The 21,232-nt window shown below is 41.2% G+C and overlaps 2 protein-coding genes across 3 annotated transcripts; both read right to left on the minus strand.

The window, feature by feature from the left end:
* Positions 1-628: 628 nt before the first annotated feature.
* Positions 629-10,912, minus strand: LOC137291741 (uncharacterized). 2 transcript variants are annotated; one of them, XM_067823239.1, is made up of 2 exons: positions 10,808-10,912; positions 629-3,860 (listed from the first exon to the last, which is right to left on the minus strand). In XM_067823239.1, the coding sequence occupies exon 2, from the start codon at positions 3,851-3,853 to the stop codon at positions 2,252-2,254; it is 1,602 nt and encodes a 533-aa protein (XP_067679340.1). In that variant the 5' UTR covers positions 3,854-3,860; positions 10,808-10,912; the 3' UTR covers positions 629-2,251. The 2 variants fall into 2 exon arrangements, with proteins under 2 accessions (XP_067679340.1, XP_067679339.1); XM_067823238.1 differs by lacking the exon at positions 10,808-10,912 and adding an exon at positions 5,362-5,559.
* Positions 10,913-15,265: 4,353 nt separating this feature from the next.
* Positions 15,266-19,982, minus strand: LOC137291464 (tripartite motif-containing protein 12A-like). The gene is made up of 3 exons (XM_067822816.1): positions 19,450-19,982; positions 15,781-17,604; positions 15,266-15,540 (listed from the first exon to the last, which is right to left on the minus strand). The coding sequence occupies exon 2, from the start codon at positions 17,602-17,604 to the stop codon at positions 16,441-16,443; it is 1,164 nt and encodes a 387-aa protein (XP_067678917.1). The 5' UTR covers positions 19,450-19,982; the 3' UTR covers positions 15,266-15,540; positions 15,781-16,440.
* Positions 19,983-21,232: the final 1,250 nt, after the last annotated feature.

Genomic DNA, 21,232 nt, shown 5'->3' on the forward strand with positions numbered 1-21,232 from the left:
GTCCTTGCTTTCAGTCCCTGGTGAGACAACGTGTGATAGTGTCAGGTGTGACTTGTGTGTGATTGCTGTCCTTGCTTTCAGTCCCTCGTGAGACAACGTGTGATAGTGTCAGGTGTGACTTGTGTGTGATTGCTGTCCTTGCTTTCAGTCCCTGGTGAGACAACGTGTGATAGTGTCATGTGTGACTTATCGGATTATTGTCCTTAATTTCAATCTCAATTGAGCAGACGTGAACACTTCGCTGCATTGCCAAGACACAAAAGGTGCTGTACATGGCTGTAGTGTGAAGTCAAAGATGGTTATGTATCATCAAGACAAATACAATGCCAAAACTGTGTCAAAACATATATCGTCAAGAACTTATTTTCAACAAGTCAGGGTGGACCATTAAATTGTACACAAGGCAATATTACTGTTGTCAAGACAAACAAAGAGCTGTACATTCAAGACAAAGTACAGTGATGGATTTGTAAGACAAACATATTGTTGTCCTGGCAATACAATTGGTGTACACTACACTGCATTCTGAAGTACAGCCATCCCTCGCCATAACGCAGGTCTTGGGGTACATGGATGACCCCAACATTATTAGCCATCCATGTTATAATAACTTGCACGTAACAAGGAATATAAGCCAAGTATTTATTTCCAGCATGTCAGGGTAGAACACTAATGAGTATATATGACACATATCACAGTGAATGGCTGAAGTTTTGGGACAGCACCTTCAAGTGAAGAAGCACTTGAAGACTGATCCTGACTCTACTAATATATTTGATGACACCAATGAAGCACTTGCTCAATGACTTTTCACAAGTCATGTTTTCTGTATCATTAAAAATAAATTCACATCTTGTCACAAATGACGGAACAAATTTCACAGTTTGACAAATGTGTGTATCCTAGACCAATTTTATGTGTCGCGAGTCAAATGAGCATCAATAGTTGGGGCTATGATGTCATCACTACAGCCAGTTGTCACTACACAGCATGAATCTACAGGTGTTACATCATTGCACAATTGGACCTAAGGTTTTAGTGAATTTAGTTTTACGCTGCTCTCAGCAGTATTCCTGCAACACGGCGGTGGACTTCAGCAGCTGAAGGGCAATTTGATGCTATCAAGTAAAAGCTGCAGAATACTTTACAGTGTCTCCATGTAGATGCAAATGGTATTATTTGTCAGCTATGAGAAATAATTCCAACTGCTTGAAGGATATTTCAAATAGAATTAAAGATTTGAGTGATTTTGGTTTAAAGATGATGTTAAACTGACAGCAAAGGGCCTCTGTATCACAGGAAACAAACTGCCTGCACTGGTTATAAAATGAACCTCAACAAAGGCTTATCTATTCTAACTGTGAACCTTGCCCCTTACAAACAGACACACACACACAGACACACATGTTGTCGCACTCTACAATTTACCCAAAAGCTTTCTCATAAATAATCATATATACAACACACTGGAGGCTCTGAGTTTTAATACCCACCAACTATTACTAATTATCTGGAGTCATATGAGCAAATCTTGTGTTGTTTAACTTCTTTTGAGTACTATACATAAACTGTATATGAAATGACTACAGCCAGAATCAACCTGCCATTTCTTTCTCAGTGCTCACTTTAGTAATAATAAATATCACCCTTTAACATGATTTCAGCATTATGTATTGATGGGGAAAACAAACTGTCCCTGAAATCACTCAGCAATAAGTTAATATCACAGCTATTATCTATGTATCTTGCAAATGTTGAGTCAACAGAACAGCAACAGAATCAGTTATCTGTATCTCATTGGCTCCAAATAATAAGGTCTGGACAATGTCCCTGCATTAGCAATAGACTGCTATCACAACACATTTGTCTTGAATGCACGATCATGTAACTGGATTGCATCGTCTACCACTGGCCACTCGTCTTGTTTGACCAAGACTTGATTGTCAGTATGTTGCCATCGTAAGGCTTGATTACTCTTAAGCAGCAATCAGCATCAGACACTTTATGCAGACTTTTAAAGTGGTTGGCGCTCTAAGTGAAGCAGGATACATCTGCTCTTTTGACAATCACCACCGATAGCTTGTTACCCATTCATATAACTTTCACCACTATTTTGATTTAATGGCCATAGGTTTCTGTGGGTAAATGTTAATGATTATTCTGTAGCTTTGAGAATCATAGTAAGTCGGCGAGGTCAACTCAATGTAACTGTAAGGAGTCTTTGAGATAAGTTCAAATCATATCAGAACAATCATTGAACATCAACGTAAAATTTACTGGTTTTCTCTGGTTTTCTTGCACCGGAAAACAAGTTACTGAGAGAGCTTTTCCTGTTTTTCTTTTTCGGATGTGAGGTTTCTCCTAGACCTGAAGCCACACCTTGATCTGTACCATCTCTGGAAGCTGAATCAGTGCCGTCTCCATCACCTGATACTGACATTGATGACAGTTCAGCTTCCAGCTGGACATCACAGGCATCATGTTTAGGATAGAAGCCTGGATCTACAACAAGGTCCCCTAGACTGACATGATACACATTGTTCTCAACAAAGTTGATCTCTGGAGGTATGCAGGCAAACTCCACAGTTCCAAGGTGTTCAAGCAGAGCTTTTTGCTTAGCCAGGATGCTGTCAGCCCGTAAAAGGATCTGTGTTGGATGCTGACTGGAAAGACTGTCGGTGTCATTCTTCACCTGCTTGACCTCATTCAGCAGAGCCTCTGATGGGTTGATGCCGGACTTCAGTCTCCAGATTTCATCTCGGTACATTTGTTGGACCCTCTTGACCATCTGTTCTTTTTCCTTCTCAATGTCCTGGATCATCATGTCCGCCATCTGACTTATCTTCTGTCTCAGTTCAACCCGGGTCTGTTCAAGCTGCCCTGCACTTGATGCCCACAAATCAGTATATGAAGTGACCTTATTTGCCTCACTTTCTAGCTTGGACACGTCAGGTAAAGTGCATGAATCTGAAACTGGATCAAAATCTTCTGCACGACATGTTTGATGGCTCTCAGTCAAACACTGCCCACAAGCTAAACTGACACATTTTTTGCAGGTAAGAATGACTGGTTTCCATGGATGGATGATGCATATTTCTACATCACTGTCAGGAATTTTGTCTTTGGTAAACATATCAACAGTATCCTGAACATCAGAATGTCCATGAGAACCTTCCTGAGTCACGGTTCCTCCAGACTGAGTAATGTCTGGCCCATCAATCACATCAGGCAATGATGAGTTCCTCCTTAGTGTTGGTATTGTGGGACTAGGAACTGCTTTTGAGTCTGACAGTGACACTTCACCATCACTGAAGGGCGATGGCGTTGCCAGTTCAGGATTCTGAGGTGATGCTGGAAGGGAAGTCTCTGAATTAGGTACTGGAGACATTGGTTCTGAGGTCACTGATCCATAGGTGCTCGTTGAACTACCATTGTCTACAGATAAATCACGAGAGACAGAAAATGGTGACTCATTCTGAACTGATCCTTGGGAACCAGTGGAACCAACAACATCGATGGCATCACTTGCTTTATCCAGTGTCTGTGGTGTGGACGGAATTTGTGGTTTTGTTGGATATTGTCTTTGAGTGTTTCTTTTCTTTGGCTGCCATACATCTGGAAACTGGTCAGCCCATAGTGCCAGAGCCTGGTCAGGGTCAATGGCCTTGGTGTATTTCTTGCAGAAGGGGCAGCTGAACCCTTCCCATTGTAGATTTGCTGGTACAGTTATTATTTGGAAACGGAGACAGGCTCTACAGAAGACATGTTTGCAGGGCAGAAATTTTGGTTCTGTACAGATTTTCTTGCAGATTCGACATGGATCTTTAGAGGGGAGTTGTCCTTGAACAGCCATTCTTGACCTGAAACAGTGAAATAAAATAGCTTACACTTACATGTAACCTGTAACACACTGTAACATGTTAGTGATGCTGTGGATGGGATCTACAGACGTTGATGTACTACGTGGACCTATGTCCAGCAGAGTCCTGACAGCCCATTGTTGATAGCAACAACAACAGCCACAATAATGACAACATCCATACTCATTAATGTCTCATTTGAATTTCACACAGCCTTCTGAAGTTTTGAATGATGAATGTAAACCCTGAATCTTCTCACACATCCACCCATGCACGCATGCACACACACACGTGAACACACATGCACGCACGCTCACACCTCTTATGAATATTGTATTTATGTGTCCAGACATACAAAGATATTGAATATCACAATTTATTCTCATCTCCAAAATGTGATTAATTTTAAATACATTTCTGAGAAACTCTTGGGACAAAATACTTCGCTCCATCCATCCAGCTTGGTATGCTGTTGCCTTTGATATTAGTTATACATGACCTTCAAACATGTCCTTGAACTTTAGAAAAGGCAAAAAGATGCGTTAGGAAATGTGACACATTATGTGGATGGCAAGTCTAGTATTTCAGATACCACTAAATTGTTCGACCCATATGTCTAATTGCACACCTGAAAGCATTTGATGTAAGAGTTCCTAATATCATATTATGCAAGTCTTTTACACCCTGAGGACACAGTAGTAATCCTGTTGGCAAATGCAGCCCGGTAGTCTGTTCAAGGAGTTATGAAATGCATAAAGTCAACAAACGGATTACATAGTACATCACTATTTCAGTTATGTATTTATATCAAATAGTAAACAAACAATGAACGTAAATGGAAATAACAAGTAAGTGCTGTAAGTGCTTAAATTGCCAGTTCGTGTTTTGACAAAGGCACATTAATGGACTGGTGCTTTATTAGAGGAATTGAGGTGAGCGCATTGCTGTGACGATTTATCATATATTTCTGATCCCCAATATATGTAACATTTTCCATGCTGCAAATATGATCTCAAGTGGTCCCTTTTCTCCCAGGTTTCTTCACATGTCATAAGGAGCCTTGAAAAACACTCATAAAGAACACTTGTCCTTTCATGTGATCCCATATATTTCCCCACAGTTCATGTAACATGACCCATCCAAAATGATTACGTTATGTTCAAATTTATAATGTTTAATTCAAAAAACACTCAACTGCGTTGTATGTTCTTGCCCCAGCCACCACCCAAAATATCCAGTCTGTATGATACTAGCGAATTTTGTCCCGATTGCAACTTTTGCGGAGTCATTCATTTGGTAAAGGACGCCAAATACTCGGCATAAAGGTGTTTTGGGGACATAGATCAAAGATCAATCAGGTCGATGCAATGTTAAAGTGACATATGGGCATATGACAACACATATGTACATTCGCCAGTCTACTACGTGTATTTTATATCCCGGGGCAGATGTCGGTTGTCTAAACACCTGACCACGTCGAAGTGTTTGTTATTATACCTACCTTTGGTTGTTAACGTGTCGACGCAGAGCAGTACCAGTAGTTGTCAAAAACTGGCCTGTCTCATCTGTTCTATTTCGATATACCACTCCCAGCAAACGTATCGAACTACGTTAGTGTTTACTGATGGGTATTCCAGACCTATGGGACGTTACGACAAATCCAGTGCTTGACAAAGGAAGCTGTACCTGTGACGCATGGGGCTCTAGAGGGCGGGTCTTCCCTCTCGCGCGCCTTGATTGTAGACTTTGATTGTAACAGATTGCTTTCAGCAAAGTAGTATAAAGCGTTACTTGGTGTGAAAGGCAAATCACGCGAATTACTGTTCGTTATAACCAACTCAAGTGATTCATTTGTGCGATAGCTGCATCAAGTGAGTTTCTGCATGCCAGAGTTAAACGAAGTGATTTCCTGTACATGTTAGCTAAATCAACAGGATTACATGATAGCTAACGGTGAAGGTCCGGGGTAGAATGCAGCCTATGCTTGCCCCAAAAGGCGACTCTGCTAGTCGCGACTAACGGGATCGGGTGGTCAGGTTCGCTGACTTGGTTAACACATGCCGTCGGCTAATTCCCAATTGGGCAGATCGATGTTCATGCTGTTGATCACTGGATTGTCTGATCAAGACTGGATTGTAACTGGAACTGTATATGATAGTTATACCTAGTGAGTTTCTGTGTATGTGATAGCTAAACAAACACAAGGAATTACGTGGTGGCTAAATCAAGCGATGGAATGAATGTGATAGCTGTGACACTATTTGTCGTGGGATATGACTAGCTCGTCACATGTGAGCTGCTAGGCAGATTATGTCAATAATCTAATAATTACCGACGTAAGTGAAATGTTCCTCGTTCATTTGCCTTTAAAAGCGTCGGGATAGGCAGGCAGTGGGGAGCTGGCAGACACTGGAAAACTGGGATTCTTCATCGGTAAACACCCCAGGGATAAGAAGGGACGAACGCTGACCAGCCAGTCCAGCCCATCTGCCCAAGGGTCAATCTGACGTGGCCGCGTTACCCTAGAAGTGTCTGTTGGATTCTGTGTAAAATGTGGGCCCTATCTCAAACAGCTATACTTAGAGAATAAAAACACTCACTCTGTGTGCGTAAGTAGGACTCGTGCTGTTTGAAGAGTTCAAGAGGTGTTACTTAGTTAAATCATGCGAGGCACTGTATATATGGGATGGTAAGGTCAAGGTAATTTGAGAATATGATAGGTGAATCAAGTTTGTGGGTGTCTGTGATAGCTAAATCGTGTTAATCCATGTATGTAATAGCTAAATCAAGTAATAAAATATCTGATAGCTGAATCAAGCAAGTGAATGTATGTGATGTTCGTGAGGGCATGTGAAACTGATTGTAAACTCGGAATAAGATGTGAAAGCTAACTCAACTGTGTAAGCATATTTGGAAATTAACACATGGTGTGAATGCATGCACTAACTGAATAAAATGAGTGAACGTGCATCACAGACAAATCAAGTGAAATTGTTGTATTTGGCGTCATGGATGGTAAAATACATGGGAGCTGAGCCTACACGTCCCCATCTTCTAGAGCCCCGGTCGGGCCATATCACCTCGCATGAGTGACCTGCAGATACCCATTGTGAAGTCGTGACAGGCAGAGCGTTTTGTGTCGTGTGGAACGGGGATTCCCCTCCCCAATGTATGAGATATCGAGATGTAAGACACCTTTGGAAGAGATTTCTAATGAATCTGGGACGACTTTTAAGATCTTTTTCCAAAGGAACGTTTTCCTGGTTTTGTAAATGGATGTTTATTCGTTGGTCAATAGCAGTTCATGCAAACCGTATTTCGATGACGTAAGTTTTATGGCTTTTCCCACCCTTCGATTTAAAACTGAGGTGTTAAATAAGTAGCATGCAGAGGAAAGGCTACGTAAATGACACAATGGCTGGCTAACCGAATCTAGTTTTACGCCACTTTATCTTGCCGGGGGAAACCAGAAATGGACTTCGCACATTGAACATGTGGGGAATCGAACCCGGGTCTTCAGCGAGACGAGCGAACCACTGGGCAGTCTCTCCGCCCCTTGGGCATGATGAGTATGGCAGGTGTTTTATGGGGGTTGAAGCTCTTTAGGTGCTTTCACCCCAACCATTATACTGGCAAACCGACATGTGTTGATGAACTGACATAATTGTGTCCATGCAACATATATCATATTTGGGGTTTCACTTTCTTCGTAAACTATTCTAGTAAGTTTTGATTGAGTCCCATCCGGGATTCGATCCCGCACCGTCAGAGTCGGGAACTCAACCAAAAAACTACTACTACTTTACTAAGAAAGTGAAATCCCAAACATGACATATGTTGCATTTGACCACTTTGTCAATTGCATTGTGTAATCAATTGTGTCCATGTTCAGTGGGTTTGTAACACCACCGTCGACTTTCAGTGAGACGGTAATACCGCCGATTTCGTCAGTGGTTCACGCCGTGTGTGTTAGTGAGTTCAAACTACGCCACAACGGCATTGTTTCCGACACATAGCGACGACTATGTTTTTAAACAGTTTCTACGTTAACCAATTTGTAAAGATACGCGTCCAGGGTCACAATCGGTCATACTCAACGATCAGCGAATCCTGACACCTAAGGGAGGTAATTCGGAAAAGCCTCGAGGAATAAGGTACCAATTAACCTCTGATTTATTAAGTTACAACAACTATGTGAATAAAATCTGCTCATTTCCTGGCCATAAACATGCCAGGTGTGTTGATTTAACGTGTCTTTAATTTTTATCCCCTTTTGGCAAAGGCAAGGAGTGACATGCACGACTTCCTGTTTGAGATAAGATTGAGGCCAACTGAGTTCAGAGATTAACACGCCCGTGTCTCACTCGCCCAATCATGTTATGAATATGGATCGCCTAACCAAGTTGCTAACACCCTCATCCAGAACCCAAGTGTGTCTATTTTACCCCTTTAACCCCGGCGTAACCACGTCTATCACAACCCTAACACCAACCTATGTCCGTTTGCCACACACACACACACACACACACAGAGAGAGAGAGAGAGAGAGAGAGAGAGAGAGAGAGTACCCACATCACACAACCTGCAGTGAGTATGACAGTCGCTCCCACGCTCGTTATCCAAGGTGTGTACTGACCGAGGCTGTGGTGCCCTCTCTAGATATATTTTAGTGCCTTAGTACTAGTGGCCAAGTCGTGACAAACAGCTTCTCTATGTAATTGCATTTGTTTAAATCTGGATTTAGTCTCCAAGACGCTAGTAAATGTTTGTATATGTTTAGTTCTTCATGGAGAGTTTTATACGTTTTAAACAGCACTCAAGTTGACAAATAAACACCCGCCTTCAATACTGATTAGCACTGTCGGCGGAGGTGCCACATCTAGATTTTCTAGAGTATATTGCTCTTGAAGTATTTACATAGGTCCTTTCGACTACGACAAAAGGGGTTTGACAGGGTTTTTTTTCTTTTTAACGGAGGATGGGGAACATATTGAAATGATTTGCCAATTTTTGTACTTTTTAAATATTTTTGCGTATTTCTTGGTATTCATAACCTGGACTATGGTCATGACATAGTTGGTAGAAGTGTCTTATGATGATGATCACGTTTCCATGCTGTTTATATTTCCTATGGATTTCTTGACATTACTATCGACGACAGAGATGACTGGTGGCCAGTCTGTTCAATTCCAAAGAATGTGCCTTTCGCCCGATCCACCTAGTTTTTGGGTATTGTAACGTGTAGTATCACTGGACAAAATACTATGACACTGTGTCCCAGTTCACCCAGCTGCAACTGGGTACCTTGTGAGGATGTGGGATATCTCATCTCTAACAGGCTGCGTGAATCGAATACTCCCCAGGGAGATGAGTTGGTTAAAAGAATACCTCATAAAAAGACATCGTTTGAGCAAAGGAACACTCAAGCGCCTTGAACATGTATAGTTGCTTGGATATGTGCGCTGTATAAATATATAAATGTCCCCTTATATCATTCACATTAATAGTTTCTTGTGAACTTTAAATGAAATCAAATCAGTCTCAAATATACTGGCTTTCGGCCACGATTTAATGGACCGTCTCAATGTCAGGACGTAGTATCTCTCTCGCATAAGAGCAGGAATAAATGTTATTTATGAAGGCGGGTGACGAAAACATACCGAAACAAAACTGCCTGTTAAGCCAACATTGTGAAACAGATGTAAGTTCAGGAAAATAGGCAGAGTTATTGCAGTGTCGGTCCACTGCTGGACCAAAGTACCCAAATCCAAAGTTGAGATAACGTTGGACCAATGTTGTCAAACTGTTGGCCAACCAGCCAACCATATACCAACATTAGCCCAACAAACCTATGGTCCTTGGTCTTGGTCCTTGTCTCTTGTTACCGCCTTCATCTCTAGAGTTATCGCTTTCACGTCACGAGTCATTGTTTTCTCGTCCTGTTATCATTATCGCGTCCCGTGTTTTTTGCTTTCACGGCACTAGTTATTGTTTTCTCGCCCGTGTTATCGATGTCTCGATGTTATCGATGTTATGACGTGTTTTCGCTTTCTAGTCAGGTGTTATCGTTTTCCCGTCTCGTTAATCGCTTTCACGTCTGCTGTTATCGTTTTCCCGCCCAGTCTGGAGTCTGGAGATCTACACGTCTCCCCATAGTGTACATTCATACATACATGTAGTTTATATTTAGTTCCCATCCAGCAAAATACACTATCAGACACACTTAAGTACACATTTCGTCACGCTTCAATATTTACTCTCACTACCTGTGTAACTGCCGCGAACCCTCATTCGTAAACACACTTACTTCGAGTGCAGGTGTTACTCCAAACGTTTTTAAAAAAGAAATTGGTTACCATAGTAACAGGCAGATCAACGCTGGTATTCATCAAGGAAACTACAAATACCACACTGTTGAAGTAACATATGTGAGGTAAGGCTCTAGTATCCGCTTGATACAACACAACACACCCGAATATAGTCACAATCATTGACTAAAGCACGGCAATCTCTGTCATCGGAAAACCAACCTTGTGACGTGTTGGAGTGTATTGTGGGAAATCCGGTACATTAAATGCGTAATATGATCCAGGATGCACAGACATTACGCCTCACAAGTAAAAACAACCTGTTATATCTACAGCTGACGCGACACCAGACATTCCCGCCAACCTGGAGGTCCCACGGGTGAATATGTAATGCAGAGTTTATAGGTATACTCACCCACATCCGGTATACTTAGTCAACCTGTCCACCATCATGCATTGCTCCATTGTGTGTCAGTGAAATATACGCAGTTTGCTCGTTATCATCCTGTTTCACGCTCTACATCACATTGATCAAAACTGATCTGACGATATGCTTTCTCCATGATCCGAGCTGCTATGAAATACACGATACAGCATTGGTGCGAATATTAGGGTTAAACAATTGCAGAAAGGACCTACCTGTTAATGCCGCACGAAGTTGGTATTTTGCCTTTTAAGATGTCTGATACTGAAGTATTTCTGTTTGTCAAATATGGGACTAAACTACTTGCTGAGCGACATATGTGTCATGAATTATTTATCAGAGTTTTAATCAACCTAGGGACTGCCTGCGCCACGCCTCTCTGATGCGTAGTAACACCTAAAAACAGAGAGACGCCATTGTCCGATGGTCACATCATATCAGGTTTACGCGCTGTAATTAGTGCCGTGCCTGGTGCACTGTGCCATGGACATACTTAATTATTGATGTAAGGTCGCATGAAATAAATTTCTTGTTTCTCATCACTTTTCTTAAATGGGTAGGTTGGACGGATTTTATTTTTATTTCTAAATATTGTTTCCTAAAATTCCATTCAATGTTAGTCTTGGAAGCGGAGACGTATTTCGAAAATCTGCCGCACTGATGCATGCAAATTTACCAGTGCCAAAAACTAAAATAGAGTTAAATTTTAGGGTCGGGCCAAATTTTAGTGTCGGGCGTTAATGATAAACAAGAATCTATTTTATGTGGCCTAACCGTCAACTACTCAATAATAGCTGAGTCTGAATACAAAATGAGGTTTTAATGGTTTATTTTTTCTCTGTATGACTGTAATTAAATTGGCGTGATCGACTGTGCCTTTCATCATCACACATTTCAGGCGGTACTGCATGCTGAGTCATGGCTGACCCAAATCACGTCTTACGTGTTGGATACTTTCACCGTCAGTCTGCAGTGATCAAACTCCCGGTGTAAAATCTTGTATTAGTATTCTAAATAGCATCTCAGTTTGGGAGAATCTTGTTTTACTAAACACACGTCCGCATTAGGTTTATCTGGTGCGTTTTAATATCAGCTGGCATATTTATATGTGATGTCAGTTTGTAATTGTTTTCTATAAAGTGTCCCTAACTTTCGTGAACTTTCAACTGCTATAAGAACATATGTCATATATTGTCCATAGTTCTTTTTGTTGATCGCGTATATTGTTAACATTGTGATTATTATATACACATGTATTGTGAGAATATGTAACTATGGCTGAAGTAACTATATAGTTCTGGGAAGAGTCTGGCATTACCATTAGATTTGTTCTTTCAAACGAACGCGGGTGACTGATCACAAAATTGGAATACCCTCTTTCAACATAAACCTCCCTCTACTAACCAATGCTCAGCAAGCTATGCTCAGGACGGCTCTTCAGCAGTGATTGTTTACTTGTAGACTTTTTCTCAGTCTTGTGAGATAAATATATAAACCCTAGCATCGATAAAGAGAGTGTTGATCTATGTTTATATCTAAAACCAGCCATCCACCATACCTCTCTTAGGTATATAAGTTAGTTTTATGTTTATGCTGTGTAGTCAACACAACAGTTTCATAGTCGTATTTCTACCAGAGCCTGGTGTATATGTATATGTATATGGAGATCCGGGTTTGAATTGATCATCAGTAACACATATCGTAAGAAGTGACCAGTGGGACCGGGTGTTCAAGCTCGCTGCTCATGTTATCGTATTAGGAATTGCTTAGTTCGATACTAATGCTGTTAATCACTGGATTGTCTGAACCAACTCGATTACTTACAGACAGGAATATACACCTGGAGTAGTGTGTCGTGCGACGTAAAACTAAACTCGCTCACGTTATTCCACCAAAGCCAGTCGTATATATGCTGACAAGCCTTACATACAGACTTGAGGCACGTGTATATATTCAAACGTATAGCAGATGAGGGCATGTCTGGGGGGCTCTCACATTACAACTATGTCACCAACGATCATAACTTGATTGTCTGGTTTGTTGACAGGCCGTCCTCGCACAGCAGGACCATGGCTGTGTGGCGTCAGATATAAATATACATGTACTTAAACATTTAGACATATTTTAAATGACGGCTGCTACCTTCAGGGCAGGACTTAACCTCAATCTGGTGTTTTCACTGATTTTCGTCCACCCAGTCATATAGTTGTCACAGCCATGTTCCTTTTACACCACACTGAATATTCTTTTGGAGATTGATACATACAAGTAGTGAGTTTTGTATTGTGTCGCTTTTAGCAATAGTCCAACATTATTGCGGCTTCCCACATTTTTTACAGCTATGTGGGGAATCGAACCCGATTTTTCTGCGTGACTAGCGACCGCTTTAACCACAAGGCTACTCCACCGCCCGGCTGATACCTAGAAATAAACAGGAGTTCACATAGTGTGTTGATAATCCTGCCATGGAAGAACAAAGTGACTGCGGAATTTGAATATATACTGAGGCAAAAATTAAGGGATCACATGAAAACCACGCAAATGTTCCTTAGCTTTTTCCCCAAGGTATCTTCCCCAGCTGTGTATCGCATATTTGCTTCCTTCCAAAAGTGGTGGTGACTTGAATGGGACAGTGGTTATAGGGTGAGCTCTTCTCGCCTAAAAAACCCGGTTCTATTCCCAGATGTGTAAAGCCCATTCTCGATGTCGCACATGACATATGTGTTGTGGACTGGGTAGATATGACTTAACCTTTATTAACATCCACCAGTCTGGTGACTTATTCAAATACTGACACCAGACTTGCTCAGCTACCGTACATCCTTGAATAAGAAGAAGAATAATCCATCGAATGAATGCTTAAAAAATACCACATAAATAATCGCCTAGGCAGAGGTTACATGGTGACATGCATTTCTGTCCTGAATGTAACGTTTGATTTATCTCCAGGAAACGCACAAGGATTTTGCAACGTTGTGGGAAGGTTGTAGATTGGAAACGTCATGATGCAACGTGGCCACAACGCTAGTATTACGTCAGTTTATAATGTTATGTCAAAAACGTAATAACAAGCCTGGTCTCCTATAACCTGTCACGAAAGAGTTTTCTGTGTTCAGAAAACACATGACCAAAGCAACATGCAAATTGACGTAATTGTAGTGAATTTCTGCTTCGTTTCTTATTTACTGTTCTCAGCTGGGAAAACTATTTAACAATTAACGCTAAACAGAACGTTAAGGCAACGTAAAATACGCTAGCATCAAATAACGTCACCTTGTGGCGACGTAAACATGACGTATCACAAGGTCAGGATACAACGCTGTGACAACGAAAATGGGAGTCCACAGAATAATTTTGTAAGAAAGAAAGCACGACGTTTTAACAACGCTCAACAACGTGAAATTGTTAACTGGGTCTCATTTTAAATATCGCAAGGGGAATTTGAAACCAGATTGGCGAAACTTAAATACACCCACCCTAAACGTACAACTAGGACTAACCACGTCCGGCACTTATACAAAGATATACGGTAGTGAGGGATAGTATCTGCTCTTACCTATACAGGTATGATCATATAATGTAAGAGAGAGGCGATACACTTTATCTATCTGCACAGCCTCAAGGTATATGAACACTCTACCGAGCCATCCACTTCACCTAAGAGAAGACATAATAGGTAAACAACCCACCAAATCTTTACAGCACAATGCATATGTATTTACTGTGACGTTCAGAAAGAAATCTTTTGTTGAATCAGCCACCTCGGGCTGTCTAATGGAAACCAGTACACATTATTGGCAGTAAATACATCACAAACAATAAATCCCTCTATATTGCCGCGTCTTAAGGGCATGTCAGCAAGCGCTGGGCATGACTCATATGAATAGACGTATCCTTAGTTTGAACTTGCAGATATACAAAAAACCAAAAACACAATGCATAAAGCGAACACGGGTGACTACCTACTCTGTTATGGTATCTGAAAGTAGGTCAAGGGTAGATCTCAACCAGCTGTTGAGACTGAGCGCCAGATGTACCTGGAGTTGACATTGGTGTTGCCATGACAACGTGGCCTACATGTGCATTCATCGCAAACTAAAGAACCACGTAGTTTTAATGGCTTCCTATAATGTTAGATTACAATGACAGATTAGATCTAATTATAAAGTTTAATGAGATGGATGTTGCAGCTTGCACGGTTCTCTGTGGATGAAATAGTTGAATGAGTGCGTGACTGTCAGGTCATAGGAACAAGGTAACCACAACAGATAGCACACAATGAAAACTGCTCATTTCAAACAGTAACAACAGTAATACTCAATGTATGTTACCACTCATATCATAACCTGTTTTATTTTATTTTTGTAACAGGTGCCATTTTTATATTTTTCATATTTTTATATTTTTCATATTTTTATATTTTATCATATATTTGAGGATAGTAATTGTATTTTGTCACATGTAGCGTTGCTTATTTTCCCATCAGTATTTCTTGATGAAATGTGCTTACGATCGGGTGAATAAACGGTTTTCCGCTATGAAATATTTAAGTAGATGAAATGTTGTGAGATGAAAGAGACCCAGGTTATAACTATGTCTGCCTGTTGTCATGGTACCAGAGAGCAAATTGTTATACCAACAACTAAATGTTTGTAGACATGACAACACATGAGAACACGGAAAGATTTTATCGTCCGAAATCTTTCATCAAAGACAAATATCACAAAATAGTACTGCCATAGCAGTGTGGTGTATTGGCAATATTAATAAGGCAATACTGTGGAAACTCTGATTCTGTCAAACATTATGCTCATATTTTAGATGGTACTATTTCACACCTGATGTGAACCTCAATCAATGCAATGAATATATGGTACGCTTTCATGGATAACAACTTCTTTTTATTCTTTATATGCGTTTCAGAGCTAATTCTTGTTCAATCATTTGCCTGATGATGTTTCAGAGCTAATTCTTGTTCAATCATTTGCCTGATGATGTTTCAGAGCTAATTCTTGTTCAATCATTTGCCTGATGATGTTTCAGAGCTAATTCTTGTTCAATCATTCGCCTGATGATGTTTCAGAGCTAATTCTTGTTCAATCATTTGCCTGATGATGTTTCAGAGCTAATTCTTGTTCAATCATTTGCCTGATGATGTTTCAGAGCTAATTCGTGTTCAATCATTTGCCTGATGATGTTTCAGAGCTAATTCTTGCTCCTTCATCAGGCGGATGAAGGAGCAAGGATTATCTATGAAACGTCGTGGAAAGAATAAAAATAAGTTGTTACCCATAGAAACATGTCATGTATTCATGTTCGTCCAACTTCTAAATGCCTTTCAAGAACTTCAGTGTAATGAAGGAATGTTTAGAAGTGTGTCCAGACGATTACAGATGATGTTTCTAATTGTGTCGATGTGTCTTCCCAATGTGATCCAAAGTACACACATTGTACCACATGGGAGGGCGTTTTGGCAACAGCGCTCCAGCACGAGGGAATGTCCTGATCTGATTCCAGGTGGTGCCACAATATCCTCAGTAAGTGATCCAATAGATTGTTATATATCAGAAGGTCACATTTTGGCAACAGTTGTAAAACTCTCACGTGCAACGAAGGAGTAGACACGCCGAACGAAGACAATGCAAGACATGGCCCAGAATATCCAATACAAACTGAACAAAGGCCATAGATTTAACACGGAAAACCACACACATAGATGAATAAAGCGTGTGTACAGTAATGTTATCATATATTGTACAGTTATTGCAAACTGAGTAGCTGTACCTCAAGTAAGTAGTAGATACAGTCTCGCCGAAATGCCCGAGGGAAATGAAATGATGTTGAGATATCAAGACGTAGAATCCGAGCTATTTCTACGAAACGCCCTTGACCCTCGTTTAGCCATGGCCTTTAGGTAGGACTTCATGGGAGACAACTTTTGTGATGTCGAAGTGGGTTGTTTACCTTTAGGTGATGGTGAAACAGGGGTTACAGGATTCTGGACATTTGCAGGTGGCGATTCGAGTGATGGAATATGTTGGTCAGACCACTCAAACCGAGGAGGAGGCGGTGTAGCTAGAAAGACGTCGTTCTCGAAGAAAGGGCTTGAACACAGCACAGGAGAAACCAGCTCCCCGATACTGCTAGAAACTGATTCGTTCTCCACGAAGGTGATAGTGGGTGGACGGCACATACTGTGGAGATTCTGAATCCTTTCCATACATTCTCGGTGCCTTGCATTCAAAAGGTCCACAGATTCAACGTAGTCTAGCCCTGTCGATGTTTTCATGACCTTATCGGCCTCAGATTTATAATGGTTCAACACATCCGCAGCTTCGTCTATTGGGTTCTTGGCGTGTTTGAACATAGCGAGTTGCTGGTCCACAGATGAGTCTAACATGCTCAGCAAATCTCGCTTCGCATTATTTATACTTTGAACTCGTAATCTCGCCTGGTCCTCTATTCTTTTAACCAACAAAGCCTCAGCACCAGGCAGCTCGGCTGCAACAGATTTAATTAAGTCGACATTGTCCGACATGTGCTTGTACTTCACTTCAATTTGATGTTGTTGTTCTAGCATATCTCTCTTCTTCTCAGATGCTATGTCCTTCACTAGGCAGAACGACTCGTCTTCACACGACGGATGCTTTTCCTTCCGACACACACCACATGTCACACAGTTGCACTTCTTGCAGTAATAGCTTGCGATCATCTTCGGGTGATACTTGCACATCATACTGGCAATAAGATCAGGGATCTGGGTGTTATTGGGCAGCTGGTCTGCCCACTTCTCGACTGGTGCATCGGGTCTGGGGATGAATACAGGATTGCGACACAGAGGGCAGTAGAACCTCTTCTCGCGTTTGCAGACCTGAGCTTGGCAGACGACATGTCTGATAATGCAAACACGACAGAAGGAGTGAATGCAAGGGAGAGTCTTGGGGTCTTTGTACACCTCCAAACAGATGCTGCACTCTAGTTCCTCCGACACGTCCTCTGCTGGGTCCATCATCTGAAACACAAGGGCACACTCTCAATGACGTTGTTGCAGAAGCAGTGGCAGATGCAGCAACAGAAGCTGCGCCAGGAGGTGCCGAGTTACAGTAATGCAGCAGAAGTAGGTGTAGACCCCATAGTCTCTAGTAGAAACAGCATAGCTCTCAGGAGCCTATAAAGTAATCGAGGTAAATTCGTAGCAAATACTGTACACCCATTACTATGTGTCTATCTTTAGTTCCATGTATGTATCTATCAGCCATGTATCCAGGATTATCGTATTTTTTCTGTCTATCCACCTTTCAGTCATCCCATCGGGCTATGTATCCGCCAAGCTCTATGTCTTTCTGAGTCGCTGTTTGTTTGTCTTTCCGTCTGTCCATGTATATACTAATACACCTGAACGTCTCCCTCTATCCATCAATCATATATCGATCTGTGTCTCTATTTCTCAGTTTATTAATTTGTTCTGCTAGACAAACACTTCTCGACGTCTTGTCTGTAGCTCTCAGATGTACCCTGGCCCTTCCTTCACTTGCCACGTAGACAGGGTTCATCTGAACTAATTGCTATCTACATACACCCAGGACAGCCCAGGGTGGCAGGAGAAACAGGTCGAAACAGCTCAGATCACACGGCCTCAACAAAACATTGAATGTTCATTTGTCATGTCCAAGGTGATACAAGAATAGATTCAATTGATGTCATGGCATATTTGGTTTGACGAATACTTTGATTCTGAATCATTATTGTGCATATACGTAATATGTACATGGTCCATAGTACATACACCCATACACAGACAGACAGAGAGACAGACACCTCCCCCCTCCCTCCGCCCCCCCCCCCCCCCCCACACACACACACCCGCACACCCCCACACACTCACCTATCTCTCGTTCATATAGCCCATACTATGCCCGTACAGTTTGCCATGCGTCTCATATATACATATGACCCACAGTTTGTGATATACATGACTTTCACACATATGACCCGCTGTAAAGTTTGTGATACATATGCGTCTCACACATATGACCCAAATTACAGGTTATCTGACATATTCGTGTGTCTCATATGCAAGACAATCTTTATAATTATCTACATTGCCTGAAGACTGATTACTCACGCCTTCTACCTCTCCCATCGATTCCCCGAGGGTCTGTCCCATTCTTACCTGACTTATATAGATTAATAGAACACTACTCACTTGATATAGTTTATGAAACGCTTCATACGTGGTCTCCTTGTCCTAATACTTAATCAGATTGATCGATTCACGAAATGCCAGGTCTCTCCTACTCACGTCTTTGTCCCGAGGAAGACTTAACCTCCGTCTAAGGACGCAGGTAATAAGACTCTTACTGTGGGCTGTTTACAATGAGCGCCACGGTATTCACAGCCGTGGATATTCCTAGCGACATGAGAGAAGTACGTGTTGTATATATGTCATGAAGAGGGACACTGGCTGTTCTAGAGCTAGCATTACAATAAACAACACAATAGGGTAGATCTAGGAAATATATAGCTGTGTCGAACAGAAGGTATCGAATTTGTAAAGCTGTTAAGTCGAGATTTGGGTCGATGATGATTGGTATTGAGTGTTGATTATCGGTGAGATACTATTCTTCAATGATAATTTAATATACATGTTATATACATTCCCTTTAGTATATCTTTCACGGAAAGGACTGGGATCTGTATTTTCACAATTACAGTTGATATCGGATGTTTGGGGGTCTATCAGAGAACACACATATATGGTATCTGATTTATACATACATGTACACCTGTACAACACGTCTCCCTTGTCAACGTGTTAACTAAAACCAGCATTTCATAATAAATAAACAAAACTCACCTCAGTTGTCTCTCACAGGCGATAACGAATCCGAATTCTTTGTTATGGCTGCGAATCCCGTCCTGTGTATGGTGCGCGCTCAGCCTTAAACTGGGTGTGTTCGTATTGCAAGGCCTGAATAGCCGCCGAGCCGTGACGTCAATGTAAGGTCATGGTTGTCACCCGTCCCAGCCTCTTGGTACACGACGGGTAGCTCGCTATATCGAGGTATCCGGGTTATTGATCCACACATACATTTTGTTGTAAGGACAGGGCGGACGTACTCAAGTTCTGTTGTGCATTCGCATACAACCGTATATGTGAACAATGTGTAACCCCTTTCGCTGATCCAGAGATCAAATGGGATTGAAATTCAAATGTATGAGTGTCGAGTGTTTTTGTGTACCTTCCACTAAATAGCCTACTCAGGTCACACAGAATACTAGTATACGCCGAACTGTAGTCAGAGCATGGTGTATGTTATCGACAAGAATGTAATAATCTTTACAGATGATATTCTGCTGTGCTATTGATATTTTCAAAATTCTGTGAATGTAATAAACACATACACGTCGTGTTGATGTTATATCACATTGTAGTTCAGTATAGGGTAATGTCCGACTAACTCTCCATGCCTTGAAAAAATAATGCAGCAAAGTGCACTGAGGGGTGGGGATGGGGGGTTTACTTAATTTATATTCAATGTATTGGCAATATTTCTGTTATTAAAAGTAAATGTCAAAAAAAATTATCAAACGTAAAAATGATCTTTACCATACTAACATCACATTACTGGGCCAGTGCTGGCATCGTTTTGGCCTGAACCGTTGTTACTGGCACAGCATATAATTTGAAACTATTACACATTGCTCCATTCCTCAAAAGTATTGCAACTGGCAGACAATGGAGTTCATAGTGACTTAAACATCTAAAAGCTTTGCTTGGAAAATCATAGTTAGACCACAGAATATTAGTGTATCATTATTGTCTGTCTTGTTCAGGGTCTATAGCTGTCTTTAACATGTGCAGTTTGGATTACAACAGCTCACATTGGGCAAATGCGACTTCTCACTTGTGACCTCATCAATTCTGTGCCACCATTTCAGAATGTTTGAATCGATTTACATGTTAACGACTAATGATTTCTCTTATCTACACTAGTGGGAGGCAGTCGTGTACACGGATAACGTTTCGTTTTAGCCGATGAAAAAGGGTTGCGACCCTTAGCACATCCAGGATCCGATGTCGGACGTTTTATAACGAGCGATGTTTCACCTGTTTTAGACTGGTAGCCGTCATAATTAAAGGACGTGGTCCAATCAAAGGACATATATCAGTTCTGAGAGATACATTAGGTAGGCCAACATGGTGCTTTCCCATAATACACCATTCAGACGAAGAAGTGGGGAACATTTCAACATCCGAAATTTTGTGAAGTTAATGTATAAATTGGTATGGCCTTGTAAGGGACAAGTTGTGATACTTGATCATATTTTCTGTATACATTAGGTGATATCATTTAAGCATTACAAGAAGTCGGGTATTTACTCACATTTGAATGCTGATGATAACATGTTATTATACTGACCATGTCAGATTACACCTCCCAGGAGGTATTAGTAATGCTGATCTGATATTTTGAGTGTTACCTGTACATTGGATTGATCCTATTCCTGTTAGCATTATCGGTTCTCATACCTGAATTGTTTACATTTATCGTCCATATACCCCAACTGTTTAATCAAATAATCCGCATATCTCGCTTGTTAGTTGAAGTAACAGTTGTCACATATTTACCTCACCT

Source organism: Haliotis asinina, chromosome 7 (assembly GCF_037392515.1).
Source record: "Haliotis asinina isolate JCU_RB_2024 chromosome 7, JCU_Hal_asi_v2, whole genome shotgun sequence".
In the NCBI taxonomy this organism is placed as follows: domain Eukaryota; kingdom Metazoa; phylum Mollusca; class Gastropoda; order Lepetellida; family Haliotidae; genus Haliotis; species Haliotis asinina.